Consider the following 13,277-nt stretch of genomic DNA (forward strand, 5'->3'; position numbering starts at 1 on the left):
GAAATTCAGAGTCAGTCTCAAAAGACGGTGTAAATAAACTTCAATATTTTACCCCAGCTTTCTCGGAAAATCTTCGTAGGAAAAGGATCTCCGAGAAGGGAATTTGCTAATTTTAGGGTTTCCAAAATCCTCTTTTCTTTTCCTAAATTGAGACTATCTAGAAATTTTGAACATACATGGTGGGTCATACTTGTAGAAATTTCTTCAAAATTGAGACTCTATTGTTGTCCCTGATAAGAAGACAAGTTTTCTAGTAGGATTCAAGTTTGAATTTAATGTCAAATTGCGAGGTTAAAAAGAAGCCAATGAAACTAACAATAAATCAAGAATCATGAAGCAAACAAAAGGTTAAAACTGCCAATATTTTTAATTTCCACGACCAAGATGATTCTATCCTTAAAGTCGATGATTCAATCCTTAAAGTCTCGTGTCAATAAGAAATACAATAGTTTAGTTTGATATAACATGAAGCTCTCCTTTTGTACAAAGTACCCGGATTTTATTTAGGAGAAAGCAAAAAAAGGAACGGAGTTGCACCTTTTACATGGGGTTTTGTCCTGCAATTGTTGGTACAAAATTTCACCTACAAGATATGTTATGATATATGTAAGAGAAAAAGAAAATACAAAATGCTAGGCAAAAACTGAGGTTTCATTCCCTAGAGTTCCCATAACCTTCCTGACCAAATAAATGCCCGGCATCATAGTATTGGCCAATCAATATCAAAATCAGATTTACATTGCACGGATATATCACAGACAGGTATTTTATAAAATTCAACAAATTTAGATAAGCTATTTAAATCAATTAAGTTGTATTTACTTACTTCTAAGCTAAGTTATAGATCTTGTTACTAGTATTCATTATTTATGTTGGGATTAATATTTAAATCAATTAAGGACATGAGTTAATCCTTAGTATTGATGTTGGACTCTCGGATTTACAGATATAACTATAGACATTTCAATCCACCAAATTGCAAGGCATGTAGATGACAAATGTTACTGTCATAGATAAATCATCAACTCCTCAAATTAGAGGGCTGGAAATGGGAAAAGTAAATGTTTTAAATAGTGTTTCTAAAAATGTAAATAAGTAAATAAGTATTGTTGAGAGTCCTTAATTTCGATAAAATAAATTAAGGTATATGGAGGTGGCTGAGGCACCCTTGGTCTGCTTTTTTTACAAGTGCAAGCTCAAACCCATTGGTTCTTATACACCATGAGTAAATATTTTGATAAAGGACCCATCAAGTCTGTCAAACATTTATTTCCATAGTCAAAGTGCACATAAGATTCATTTCATAGTTGACAAATATTCAGGATGCACGACAAGCTCATTATTGCCGCGATAAAATATGACAGTCAACCATAGTATGAAACGGCTTATGAATTTAAAAATAAATTCAAGGCAATTCATACCTAAATAACGAGCTCCACGAAGAGACAGTCACTCAGCATTGGCCTGCTACAAGGAAAGAAATGCTGTGAGGAAAAGGGAAGACAGTCCGTCTCGGGCTTACTAAGTGGCACACAAACAAAAAATGATTGCAAAAAATTTCGACCCACTAAATAGTATAAAAGCAAGACTAGAGATATTAGCAAGAATGAATCTGACTGAAATTGGGAGAGGCTTAATAGGTTAGCTAGCGACATGATAAGTACTTCTTCTGCAACAAATCTTGCAATTAGACACATAAACATCCACGTCTTGACTCTTGAACATACCCATAAAGCATAAACAAAAGTTGGCATTCACCTTTAGATTTAACATTCCAAAGTGCCCTTACAATAGTATTCTCATAGTAGCATTTCCAGAATTGATGATCCATTGCACAACACTGACCTCATCTAAATTTTTATTGATCTGCTTCCACCATAAAATGAGGATAAGTTCCCTACCCTAAAACAACCCCTAAGATTTGTTTTTAGCTAGACAGTCCTAGAATTATGGAAATTAAGGTCAAAATAGTAATGCAGGTAGGGAATTTGGATAATGCATCAAGCAACCTTGTTTACTATGTTAAGGTGATAATAATTTCCAATACGATAACAAGCAACTTAATCAACTCTCAACCATGGCTGACCTACTGGGAGACAAATTCTTCTTAATCCTTTTGGATTAAACTCTCTCCCCAACAAATAAGACCTCCATTTTTGTAGGTCATCAATTCTTGCACGTAGACAGACTTATGTCTGACCTGATTAGTAAGAATTCGAATGGAAGGTGATCAGTTATCCTACATCTACTGTACCACGTTGCATAAATTTCAACCACAAACTCCTTGTTAAGGCTCGGTATAGCCAGCAGTGGTAGGGTAGGTATGGCCATTTTCAGACAAACAAAGGATTTCTCTGTTTTGTAATTCCAAGCATATTGATCATATACCCTCTCAAAAACTTGACATACCCTCTTAATCCCAAAAAGATCACATAATTCTCGCAAGGAAACTGGTACTGGCCAACTAGTCATAGATCCAATTTAGAAAGTACATGCTTGAATTCATCAAGAAGGAAACAAAACGTTTAAATGCCATATTTTCCCAATGTCTCACCATTTCCAGCCCCAGTGTGTGTATGTTTTTTAGTAACTTCAATAGCTCAATAAGCTCATAACATTACATCTGTAAATTTCTTCTAGTCATAATATTCCAACTCATAGAGTGCTCATTCTATTATTCGAAAACAATCTTCATCTTAAGCACCGGCACAGCAAAAAGGATCCTGACATTTCACTGCCATTGCCAATGAACAAGCCTCAATCTATGACAGTATCTCAACTTCAATTACGGTTGTTTCCCCCTTACTTCCACTGCAAACCCATTCATCCTACTTTCCCCCTTACATGCTACAAACCAATTCGAGCCAAATCTGGCTGGGTTCTTTAAAAGAACTGCTCATTGACATTCATGAAACGTAATCAACAAGAGTAAGCTCTTCAGCAACTCAAGGGCAGGTCTCAATAGCTTAAGAAGGATTAAACGGAAATAAAGAAACCTTGCCTCGATGATTTAATGTTCTGTTTTACTTCTACATTCATGCTTAAATCGGCTATTTAAATTGTCTAAAATCCTTCTGGAAATTTCAAATCTTTTGTTTCCCCCATGAAAAACGTTAACAATCTACCAAAGCAAGAGCTGATACATTATAATAAGAAAGAAAAGATAAATAGACATTCAATTATCCCTATCTCTGTCCAATTTCGAAAGACAGTAAATCATGGTTGCAGTAACGCAAGACAAAATTTAGTAAGTTCAGCGAAAGCCAATAGTCGAAGAGTAATCGACCCAAGTAAAATGGATTAGCTAATGAATAAGGTGCACACACATTATCACACATAAAGCAATAGCTTTGTATTTACGTTCAAGCTCCATCAGTAACACAGAAAGAGAAATACCTCAGCAGATGGAATCGAATCCCGGTTTCGAACCGACTCAAGATTCGAGATTCTAGCTTCCAGTGCATCGAAATTCCGCTCTATCTGTATCAATGAGAGGAAAAAACAACCAACAACATCAAAAACCACAATCTGAAAACCTCCTGGGAAGGTGAAAGAACACGAAAATTTCAGGATCAAAACAAAACTTGCATCAGATGAAAGAGCACATCGATGAGCCAGTAGATCTCTCCAGACGAATTGCGAAATCGAAGCGGACGTGGCCGCAAATCCAACACTGAACCAAAACAATCGAGTTCTCAACATCTTCTCCCTCGCCGCTTTCTTCCAGAACGAACCGCGCAAGCTTTGCAAGAGTTCCGACTCGTCGTTCAATGCTATGTCTTTCGCGTCAATTTCAAAGCTTTTAGTTTTATTTTGGTTTTTTTTTTTTTTTTTTTTTGCAAAATAATAATAATAATAATTATTATTATAATACTTTTTTACCCTAAATTCATCCTGCTTTCAATTTCATCCTATTTGACCCTAAACATAAATAAATATTACAGTTTTTACCATCAAATGTCCACTTCTATAGTGGCAATCTATGACTCCATAAGCTCTAAAAGCAGGTCGGTACATTATGAAAAATTTAAAAATTTAAAAATATTTTAAAATTAAAATGCACGAGGGTTGTTGATCGAGGTAACAATATTAAACACACTAGCAAGTTCATAACGACATTGATGATATACTACTACTCTCGTTGGAAAATTGAACAATTAAGCCAAATTATGATGAATATCCTCGTTTGAAATTTGAATCCACATACGATGTAGAAAAAAGACGGAGATGGAAAACCTATTTCAATCATCATCCCCGTAAACTATCAGGTTCTCGAGGGAGTTTTTTCTCCATTTTTTTGTAATTATTTTTAATGGATAATTATCATTTTCTAATATAATTTCTAAAACATCTTAATAAATCTAATAACATTTCCTAAGAAAAAAAAAATCTTACATCATATCATTTCTAAACGGTATAAGTAATTAGGGTAAATAGTATAAGTAATTAGGGTCAAGACAATAATTGGGGTCGGAACAAAGAATATAATTTCCATCTCGGACCTTGTTTAGCTAACCGTGGGAAATCTCTCCCAACTCCCTCCCATTTTCAGTTTAGATTGAAATTCTCCGACCCATACGAAGCTAAGTCTCCGAGTGTTCATTTGAAACATAGCTTTATGCAGCCTTATCAACTACTTTGAAAAGACATTTATTCCTAAAATTACATAATGATATCAATGTCCCATTACATAATTTGATTGCTCTGCTCCTTCCAACAGCACATGTGATCATAAGCTAAGCCCACATTCACACCATTTGAATATCATTAATTTTCTTTGAACTTAAAAAGCCACATTGTGTTGGCTGCCTAAGCCTAACCTGATTCAGATTGCTTGCTCAAGTCCCTGAGCATCTTTTCGGAATCCATGCGCTCGATGATACGACGAGCTTCTTCTTCTGTTGCTGGAACGACGTTGCGAAGTCTGAATCCGTTCCCATTAGCTTTTGCCTCTGGACGCACGGTGAAAGTGAAATAGAACGTGTTCGAAACCTGCATTGGATTAGTAAATCAAAAACACTTGGTAAGCTTACAAGTTTAGTTTCTACAGATTATCAATGAGCAACAAAACTAACATCAGAAACTCTCATTTGACAGAAGCAATTATGAAAGTGTGAGGGTTTGAAGCCTCTGGGACAGAGTTTTTTTGTTTGAGTATATGAGACAGATGTAATGTTTTAAGCTCAAATCCTTTGAGCTTATATTTTCAAACAATCTACTAAAGTACCATGAGCTTGTGTTTTTAGCTATATGTTCAGTTTGGTATCGAGCTTGGATGACAAGAACCAAAACATTCAGAGACCGAAACAAACATTTCAAATGATAAAATATTTAACAACGTATATACAATTGAATTTAAACCATAGATTTATCGGACAATATTTGTAACAGCTCAAGCCCATTGTTAGCAATTATTGTCCTCGTTCGGCTTTCCCTTTCGAGCTTCCCCTCAACGTTTCTAAAACTCGTCTGTTAGGGAGAAGTTTCCACACCCTTAGAAGGAATGCTTCGTTCCCCTCTTCAACTAATGTGGGGTTTCACAAATCCTCCCCCTTGAAGACCCAACGTCCTTGCTGGCACACCGCCTAGTGTCTCGCTCTAATATCATTTGTAACCGACCAAACCCACCGCTAACAGATCTTGTCCTCTTTGAGCTTTCCCTTTTAGGTTTCCCCTCAGGTTTTAAAACGTGTCTATTAAGGAGAGACTTCCACACCCTTATAAGGAATGTTTCATTCCCCTCTCCAACCAATGTGGGATCTCACAATATTAGTATATTAAGGATATTTTACCTCGCTAGACCTGATCTCAGGCCTAGTGACATGGGCAACGACTTCAACGTTGATCAATGGCTGATCTGGATTGTCGAGTTCCGTGTAAAGAACACAAGATGTAAAACGTAGGAAGTCACCGACATCTACCTGTACGTTGAAACAACCAACATTTATGCTATTGAGATATTTATTTCCTTTCTACTGAAGGCAAAGATAAACAGAGATGACAGCTTATACCAAGTAAACCTATTCCTATGCAAGATTATAAAAGCGAGGCACACTCACAGGTTTTAAGAAATCAACATGATCAACTTCAAAAAAGTAAGGCACCATTCCAGCAAATACATATGCTGTTGAGAAAGCCAATTCAAATGCTCGTTGCATCAGAAACCCTCCGAAAATCCGACCATGTATGTTTCTTTGTTGTGGTTGACAAATCAAAGAGTTTTCGAGGCGAGTATCCCTGAGAAGAATGCTGTCTCTGTCTGCCAGGGCTGGCATGTCACAGAAGATTCTTCCCTCTGCTAGCAAAGCATCAATTCTTTTTATATCACCATTTTCCAACCCCCACATACCACCTCTATTCTTCCTTTTCCTTAACTTACTTCTGGCTTCTGCTCCCTCAAAAAGTAGTTTTTCTTTCTCAGTTTCTGGCAAAATCCTGTTAACCAAAGCAGCTTTCCCAGTCTTAGAGTCGCGAGCCACGAATATGAAGTTTGCTGTCAGAGCAACTGAACCAAAAAGATTAATGATAAGAAAGCGTCATTTCCTATAAATTTAGGAGTCAATATGCAGTTGGTACTGTTAGAAGAACACGACTCTCCACAATAATATGATATTGTCCACTTTGAGCATAAGCTCTCGTGGCTTTGTTTTGGGCTTCCCCAAAAAGCCTGAAATAGTATTCTTTGATTATAAACCCACGATCATTCCCTAAATTAGCCGATGTGGGACTTTCATCATCCAACAGGTACCAGAAACTAAGCAAGAAGATGTCCAACAAGAACTCTCTCTCTAAACTTGTTGTCGTTAGTATTACCTTGAAGTTCGGTTCGGCACAGTGTTTATTTCGGAAGCAAATGGTGAAAAAAGAATCTTCTGTTGCTTTTTGGAGGAAGGTAAAGGGCCTCCATTTTGAAAGAGGATGGTGAAATCATATCTTTTTGTTTGAGTTTGGCTTTAGACATGGACATTCAGGACTGTTTGTAGATAATAAACAGAACTTGAAAGAGGATAATGAACCAAGAAACTGTAATAGCGCTAAGGGATAATGAACCAAGAAACTGTAATAGCTCCTCCTTAGCGCCTATTGCTAGCAGATATTGTCCTCTATAGGCTTCCTCTCAAGGTTTTTAAAACGCTCACGGCTAGCAGATATTATCCTCTTTGGGCTTTTCCTTTTGGGTTTCCCCACAAGGTTTTTAAAACGCATATGCTAGGGAGATGAACATTCTCTTCTTCAACCATGGTAGGATCTCACAATCCAGGAACATTCTCTTCTTCAACCGATGTGGGATCTCACAATCCAACCTCCTTCAGGGCCCGGCGTGCTCGTTGGCACTCGTTCCCATCTCCAATTGATGTGGGATCTCACAATCCCCTCCCCCCTTCGGAGCCCAGGATCCTCGCTGGCACACCGCCCAATGTCTAGTTCTGATACCATTTGTATTGTCTTAAGTCCACTACTGGATATCTGCCCTCTTTGGGCTTTCCCTTTTGGGCATCCCCTCAAGGTTTTTAAAACTTTAAAATGCGTCTATTAGGAAGAGATTTACACACCCTTAAAAAGAATGTTTCGTTCTTCTCTCCAACCGATATGGGATCTCACAATCCACCCCTTTCGAGGCCTAGCGTCCTCACTGGCACTAAAGAATGTTTCGTTCCCTCTCCAACTGATGTGGGATCTCACAATCCACCCCCTTTGGAGCCTAGGGTTCATTCTGGCACTTGATCCCTTCTCCAATCGATGTGGGATCTCACACTAGGTTACTGCACCACAATGTCTATATGACAATAACAAATGGTTGTTCACTTTTCATCCTTTCAGTGTTTATCATACTCACAGAGCTTACAGTATATTATTCTTAGAGAGAACACAGTAAGGCGGAGTCGCACCAATGAACCAAGTGAAAATTTGAAGTCCATTTCTTAAGAGAGTGAGAGAGAAGTTTTAGGACAGAAATTTTTTAAACAGAGAGATTTCATAATCCATACCTTCTGTGGACTGGATCATGTCTAACTGAACCTCAATTGAGGATTTCCCAACCCAAATGACTGAACCAACTACTTTCAAATCAGCATCAACACTAATTGGCTTCTTCAGAACAATCCTGTCAACAGAGGCAGTGACTAGCAAAAGTGGTCTGGTTGTGCTATCAACATCAGAACAGTGCTGTCAAAGAGGAAACCAGCAAAAATAAATTCTTAAGAAGGAAGATAATCTAATAGATTCATAGCTCAGAAACCCTTAGCCAAATTCCAATACATTTTCTAGCTCACTCATACATCTCAGTCAAAGCTTCTGCTCAAGAGCTTTCACCAAATTTAGATTTGAAGCACTAATTTATATATACACAAAATTCAAACCACTAAGTTGTTGAAAATGATGGGCAAAAGGACAGTTTCATCTCATAAAGTTCAAATTCTTTACAAATCGTCTCGGAGATGAACAACAAAATTAGGGCGAATAGTAAAGGGAAATCGGTTTAGGACATTGCATTCAATAAGCCATGAAATCCAAAGAACCATCACATATTCATTATAAATTTCAGTATACGCAGAGCATTCAAAAAGAGAGAAAAACCAGGAAGAAATGGCCATACTCTAACGGAGATGGTGCCGGCCAAGGCATCTAGGTCTTCGAGCAGCTTTCCGATTCTGGCCTCATTCCACGGATCTCGGTACTGCTCTCTCAGAATGAAATCAGAAGAGAAATTATAAATGACAATCGTCCGACTCTGAGAAGGCGTTTTGGTGAGCAGTTCGCTCTGCGGCGGCGCATCTTTAGGAGGATCAAGCAGCCTCTCGAAGATGCTGGACCTAGCTTCCCAGAGAGCTGTGGTGACCGGCGAGTGGTGCATTCCGGGCCAGAGACTGATCGGCTTCCGAGACAAAGTGGAATTTCCAGAGGCATCGGCGGCATCGGAGCCCGGCGGCAGAGGAATAGTGGAGAAGACGGAAATGGTCCTCGAAGGAGAGGAAATGGAATCCATGGAGGAAAAGGGACGGTGGAACTGGAAATTGATGCTGGATTTGGGGATTGAGCTGTTCCAAGATTTGATCAAAGCTTGGACTTTGCTTTGGATCTTCCACATTCCCTCAGCTTCATAAATAACTGTTGCAATCACCAGCTTTGGATGACATTCCAAGTTCTTGGGATCTTTTTAACTTCAATTTGTGGGGGTAAAATTGGCAGGTTTGAATCCTTCTATTTATTATTATCTTAGATTACAAGTTAAATTAATATAGCATTTATCTAAAAAATATATATGTTTTTATTTTTATTTTTAAAAGGTTTTAATAACAATCTTAAACTTTTAATTTTATTTTTTTAGAGCATTTTCTTTTTAATTTTTAAAAAGTTTTAATAAAAATCTTAAACTTTTAATTTTATTTTTTTTAGAGCATTTTCTTTTTAACTTTTAAATTTTTTAATTAATATTCAAATCTTTTAAAAATAATTTCCAATAATAGTACTCAAAAGTAATTTATTGAATTATTTTCCCTTAGGATTTCTACTCACTTTTTTAATTTAAAAATAATAGTTTTTATATAAAATATTATTTCGAAAAAAATTATTGTTATAAGGTGTTAAGGGAGATATAACGTGACTTCATTAGCCTCTCAAACTTGTTATTTCGAGCGTTCAGGTAAGATAATTTGGATCAAGTCATGGATATTTTATCTTATGCGACATAAATTTAATTTTTTTATTAAAAAAATGCATAGAGACCCGGTGACTTTGGTCAGAAAACATCAATTTATTAAAAAAAAAAATAAAAAATTAAAATGGTGTAAAATTAATTTGAAGGAGCTGAATAATTTAAGCCACTTAAATTATTGTACTTTGGATGTGTGTATTAAATTTTCCATCTACTTGTTAACCAAATTTGACCTATTCAACTTTTAGAATTACTATTTTGCCCCCGTGTATTTAATTAATGAAGTTGCATTTCGATTTTTCCGATTTAATGTGAAACTACCTTGTCTTGATGCTTACAAAATGAAAAAAATAATAAAAAGGAAAATTAAGACCAAAAAATTAATAATAGCGGGTGCATTACTAACGTGAAATATCTTAAAATTAGAATCCTAGATATCATACAATATCGTTTGAATTAAGTAATTCGGGTTAGTTGAGTTCTCGGATCATATGTAGTTTCCAATTTTATTCATTGATATCATACAATAGAGTCTATCAAGAGAGGTAAAAATCAGTTGTAATTGTAGAGAAAATAGATAAAAAGGCCATTTTTTCAACTAAAATTTACTAAATTTACCCATGAAGCAAGAACAGATCAAACCTCTGATGGATTAGATGGGTGGAACAACAAGATCCTTTGACAGCCAGCTGTTTGCAGTGACATGTTCTGTGATATCAAAAATCAGAGAGATATGAATATTATACGAAAATAAAGGTCGAGATTAATAATAACATAAACGTCACGAAATGCTTGTATTGGTTTATATTCCATGATAATACTAGAAAACAGGAATATACAACTTTTGGTTGCATCATCATCGTCGTCATCATAGTCATCATCTCTCCATAATTGTAGTACCTTTCGTGTAAAGTTTCCTATATTCAACGAGCGACTATGAGTTCCTCAAGGCCAGCGTCGAATTCGGTGTTGGTAGGCATCGTTATCTCGTCGTCGCTAGTGAAGTTGTACCCTTCCCCAATGGCTCTTAGAAGCTGATATACTTCGAACATGGTAGGCCTTTCCTTTGCAGTTGGCACGACGCAGCTCCATGCAACTTTGAGAAACTGTAAGAGCTCACTGTCGACGTTCTTGTCGACCAAGGTGTCATCGAGTGCTTCCTGCTGTTTGGAGTTTTCATACAACTTCGTAACCCATTCGACTAAATTCCCTTTGAAATCCTCAGATGCTTTTGAGACATGTGTTGGTCTCTCCCCTGTCACCAGCTCGAGAAGAACAACTCCAAAACTGTAAACATCGCCTTTTGGAGTTGCTACTAGGGTTCGGGAATACTCAGGAGCCACATAGCCTATATCTCCAAACTCTCCATTCACAAAAGTACTTAGATGAGTATCAATTGGATTCATGAGCCTTGCAAGACCAAAATCAGATATTTTCGGTTCGAATGTTTCGTCCAACAAGATACATTTTGAGCTTATGTTTCGGTGAATGATCCGCGGATTGCAGTTGTGATGAAGCCAAGCCAATCCTTTGGCTGCCCTTATCCCAATTTTCAACCTTAAAGACCATTCCATTGGTTTTCGATAGCCATCCTCGAGATGTAGCTGATCATGGAGAGTTCCATTTGGCATATCCTTATAGACCAAAAGTTTCTCTGTTTTAGCCATACAGAAGCCTAAAAGTGGAACCAAGTTGGTGTGTTTTACGCTGCCTAAGGTAGCCATCTCGGATAAGAACTCCTTTTCGGAGCGCTGCGATTCTTGCAACCTCTTAACCATCAATGAAGATCCATCCTCAAAGACTGCTCTGTATATGCATCCAGTTCTCCCTGACCCAATAATGTTGCTTTTGCTGAAGTTGTTTGTAGCTTTCATGAGGTCACTTAAATTCATTTTTGGTACTGAGTTCTCAATAACAGAAATCTGCAAAGATATAGTTAAACATTAGAGAAACAGAACAAATAACGAAAAGGAAACACAAGAAAAAGAAAAAAAGAATAGGAATAAAAGCTTGCCTTGATTCCTTTTGTTCCCTTTAGGTTTCTTGCCCACTTATTTCCTTCCGGGTCGTCATCCCTCCTCCTCTTCTTCATCGAGGCGCTACGGACATAGAAAAACATACCAATACCTACACCAACTGCAGCAACCGTAACACCACCAACAGCTGCTCCCGCAATTACTGAAGTATGAGGCCTATTCGAAGGCGACGGGCAAGGATTCATAGAAGGACCTCCACACAGTCCAGGATTATTTGCATACATTTCAGCCTTATTTGTCAGATTACCACCAAACTGAGGAACTGGTCCAGTCAAAAGATTATTAGCAACACTAAACTTCGTCAACCGACTGAGCAAGCCAAGCTCCGGAGGGATCTGCCCAGTTAACTGGTTGTGATCCAGGTTGAGAACATTCAAATAACTACAATTAGCAATGCTTTCAGGTATGGGACCAGTTAAATCATTGGATGAAAGATCCAAAGTGGTAGCAAACTTAATAATGGTTCCGATATCGGTAGGAATCTGACCCGAAATCTGGTTGTTAGAGAGGTCCAAGCCAGTTAAACTAGTGCAGTTCTTAATCCCAGGAGGGAATTGGCCCTTAAGCCCCATATCAGACAGAGAAATACTTAAAACCCTATTCTCATCAGGATGCCAACACATAATCCCAGAAAATTTGCAGATAACCCCCTCAGAACGGTTGCTAAAATCCCATGACATCAAGTAATTATTAGGATCCTGAAGCGATTTCTTTATGCTCCTCAAACAAGACAAATCAGTCTCAGTAGCAGAGGTAAAACCATTACTACTACTCAACAATACCACCACAAAACCAGCAACCAAGCAATCCACAAATCGATTGCAAAGCATATCGTTCATAAACAGAACAATCTATCAAAATTTCAGCAAAATCGGAGATAGTTTCAACACTTCCCAATTCCAACTTCTTCAATAAACAGCCATTTCCAATTCAAAAATCAATCAAACAAACAGAACAGTTAAACAAAAACCTAGCAATTCAATACCGAGTTCAAATCTTCAAAGCAAATCCCCCCACGAAATTCGACTGAAATTGCAGCAAAACCTCACACTAGCTCGCAGAATCAAACCAGAGATCGTCGAAAACTGGTGGAATTTAAGAAGCCTTCAAAAGGGGATGTTGAATTCAACGAGAAAACATCGAAAACAAGAAGAGAGAACGAACTACAATCTCCAAAACTTGGAAGATGAAGATAGAATTCATTTAATGGAGGAATTAAGGAGCTTACACGAAAGAGAGAAAATTCAATGTGAACAACAGAAAAAAAGTGGAGACCGAAGAAATTTCATGGAAGAAAACAATAAATCGATTTTCCAATCGGCCAAATAAATTGAAATTAAAAATAAAAAAATAAAAATAAAAAAGGAGTGTATGATTAATGGCGATGGGACCCACGCGTTCATTGTGTTGACTTGACTCGACTGGCGACTAAAAAACTGAATTCTTTTTTAAAAAAATTCGTATTTTTGTATTTTTGTTGTTTTTTTTTCCCTTCCAATTGTTAAAACAAAATTAGTTCTAATTTTCAAAAAATACAACTATTAATTGTTTTTTTTATTACTATTATTTACTATTTTTTGTTATTA

General features: G+C 37.1%; 3 protein-coding genes across 5 annotated transcripts; all 3 read right to left on the reverse strand.

Annotated features, from left to right (window-relative positions):
• Positions 1-370: 370 nt before the first annotated feature.
• LOC111488481 lies at positions 371-4,139 on the reverse strand. Of its 2 annotated transcripts, none has more exons than XM_023136235.1 (5): positions 4,134-4,139; positions 3,589-3,773; positions 3,397-3,480; positions 1,422-1,464; positions 371-583 (listed from the first exon to the last, which is right to left on the reverse strand). In XM_023136235.1, exons 2-4 carry the CDS (start codon positions 3,700-3,702, stop codon positions 1,450-1,452), a joined length of 213 nt encoding a protein of 70 aa, XP_022992003.1. In that variant the 5' UTR covers positions 3,703-3,773; positions 4,134-4,139; the 3' UTR covers positions 371-583; positions 1,422-1,449. The 2 variants fall into 2 exon arrangements, with proteins under 2 accessions (XP_022992003.1, XP_022992002.1); XM_023136234.1 differs by having other exon boundaries at positions 1,422-1,467.
• A 493-nt stretch (positions 4,140-4,632) lies between these two features.
• LOC111488217 (acyl-coenzyme A thioesterase 9, mitochondrial-like) lies at positions 4,633-9,156 on the reverse strand. The gene is made up of 5 exons (XM_023135906.1): positions 8,597-9,156; positions 7,989-8,166; positions 6,060-6,505; positions 5,793-5,921; positions 4,633-4,992 (listed from the first exon to the last, which is right to left on the reverse strand). The coding sequence occupies exons 1-5, from the start codon at positions 9,086-9,088 to the stop codon at positions 4,816-4,818; spliced, it is 1,422 nt and encodes a 473-aa protein (XP_022991674.1). The 5' UTR covers positions 9,089-9,156; the 3' UTR covers positions 4,633-4,815.
• A 1,180-nt stretch (positions 9,157-10,336) lies between these two features.
• Positions 10,337-12,975, reverse strand: LOC111488117 (probably inactive leucine-rich repeat receptor-like protein kinase At5g48380). 2 transcript variants are annotated; one of them, XM_023135761.1, is made up of 3 exons: positions 11,670-12,975; positions 10,556-11,577; positions 10,337-10,363 (listed from the first exon to the last, which is right to left on the reverse strand). In XM_023135761.1, exons 1-2 carry the CDS (start codon positions 12,528-12,530, stop codon positions 10,579-10,581), a joined length of 1,860 nt encoding a protein of 619 aa, XP_022991529.1. In that variant the 5' UTR covers positions 12,531-12,975; the 3' UTR covers positions 10,337-10,363; positions 10,556-10,578. The 2 variants fall into 2 exon arrangements, with proteins under 2 accessions (XP_022991529.1, XP_022991528.1); XM_023135760.1 differs by lacking the exon at positions 10,337-10,363 and having other exon boundaries at positions 10,375-11,577.
• Between the last annotated feature and the right edge of the window lie 302 nt (positions 12,976-13,277).

This window comes from Cucurbita maxima, unplaced genomic scaffold (assembly GCF_002738345.1).
Source record: "Cucurbita maxima cultivar Rimu unplaced genomic scaffold, Cmax_1.0 Cma_Scf00013, whole genome shotgun sequence".
NCBI classification, from domain to species: Eukaryota; Viridiplantae; Streptophyta; class Magnoliopsida; order Cucurbitales; family Cucurbitaceae; genus Cucurbita; species Cucurbita maxima.

What these genes read in the sequence shown, in the direction of transcription:
- LOC111488217 (XM_023135906.1), bottom strand. Translation starts at nt 9,088, where the DNA reads ATGTGGAAGATCCAAAGCAAAGTCCAAGCTTTGATCAAATCTTGGAAC. An exon ending in CCGGCACCATCTCCGTTAGA is followed by an intron (nt 8,167 to 8,596) that starts GTATGGCCATTT and finishes CCTCTTTGACAG; the next exon opens with CACTGTTCTGATGTTGATAG. An exon ending in CATGATCCAGTCCACAGAAG is followed by an intron (nt 6,506 to 7,988) that starts GTATGGATTATG and finishes TTTTTGGTTCAG; the next exon opens with TTGCTCTGACAGCAAACTTC.
- LOC111488117 (XM_023135761.1), bottom strand. Translation starts at nt 12,530, where the DNA reads ATGAACGATATGCTTTGCAATCGATTTGTGGATTGCTTGGTTGCTGGT. An exon ending in AGGGAACAAAAGGAATCAAG is followed by an intron (nt 11,578 to 11,669) that starts GCAAGCTTTTAT and finishes ATATCTTTGCAG; the next exon opens with ATTTCTGTTATTGAGAACTC.
- LOC111488481 (XM_023136234.1), bottom strand. Translation starts at nt 3,702, where the DNA reads ATGTTGAGAACTCGATTGTTTTGGTTCAGTGTTGGATTTGCGGCCACG. An exon ending in GATGTGCTCTTTCATCTGAT is followed by an intron (nt 3,481 to 3,588) that starts GCAAGTTTTGTT and finishes TCATTGATACAG; the next exon opens with ATAGAGCGGAATTTCGATGC.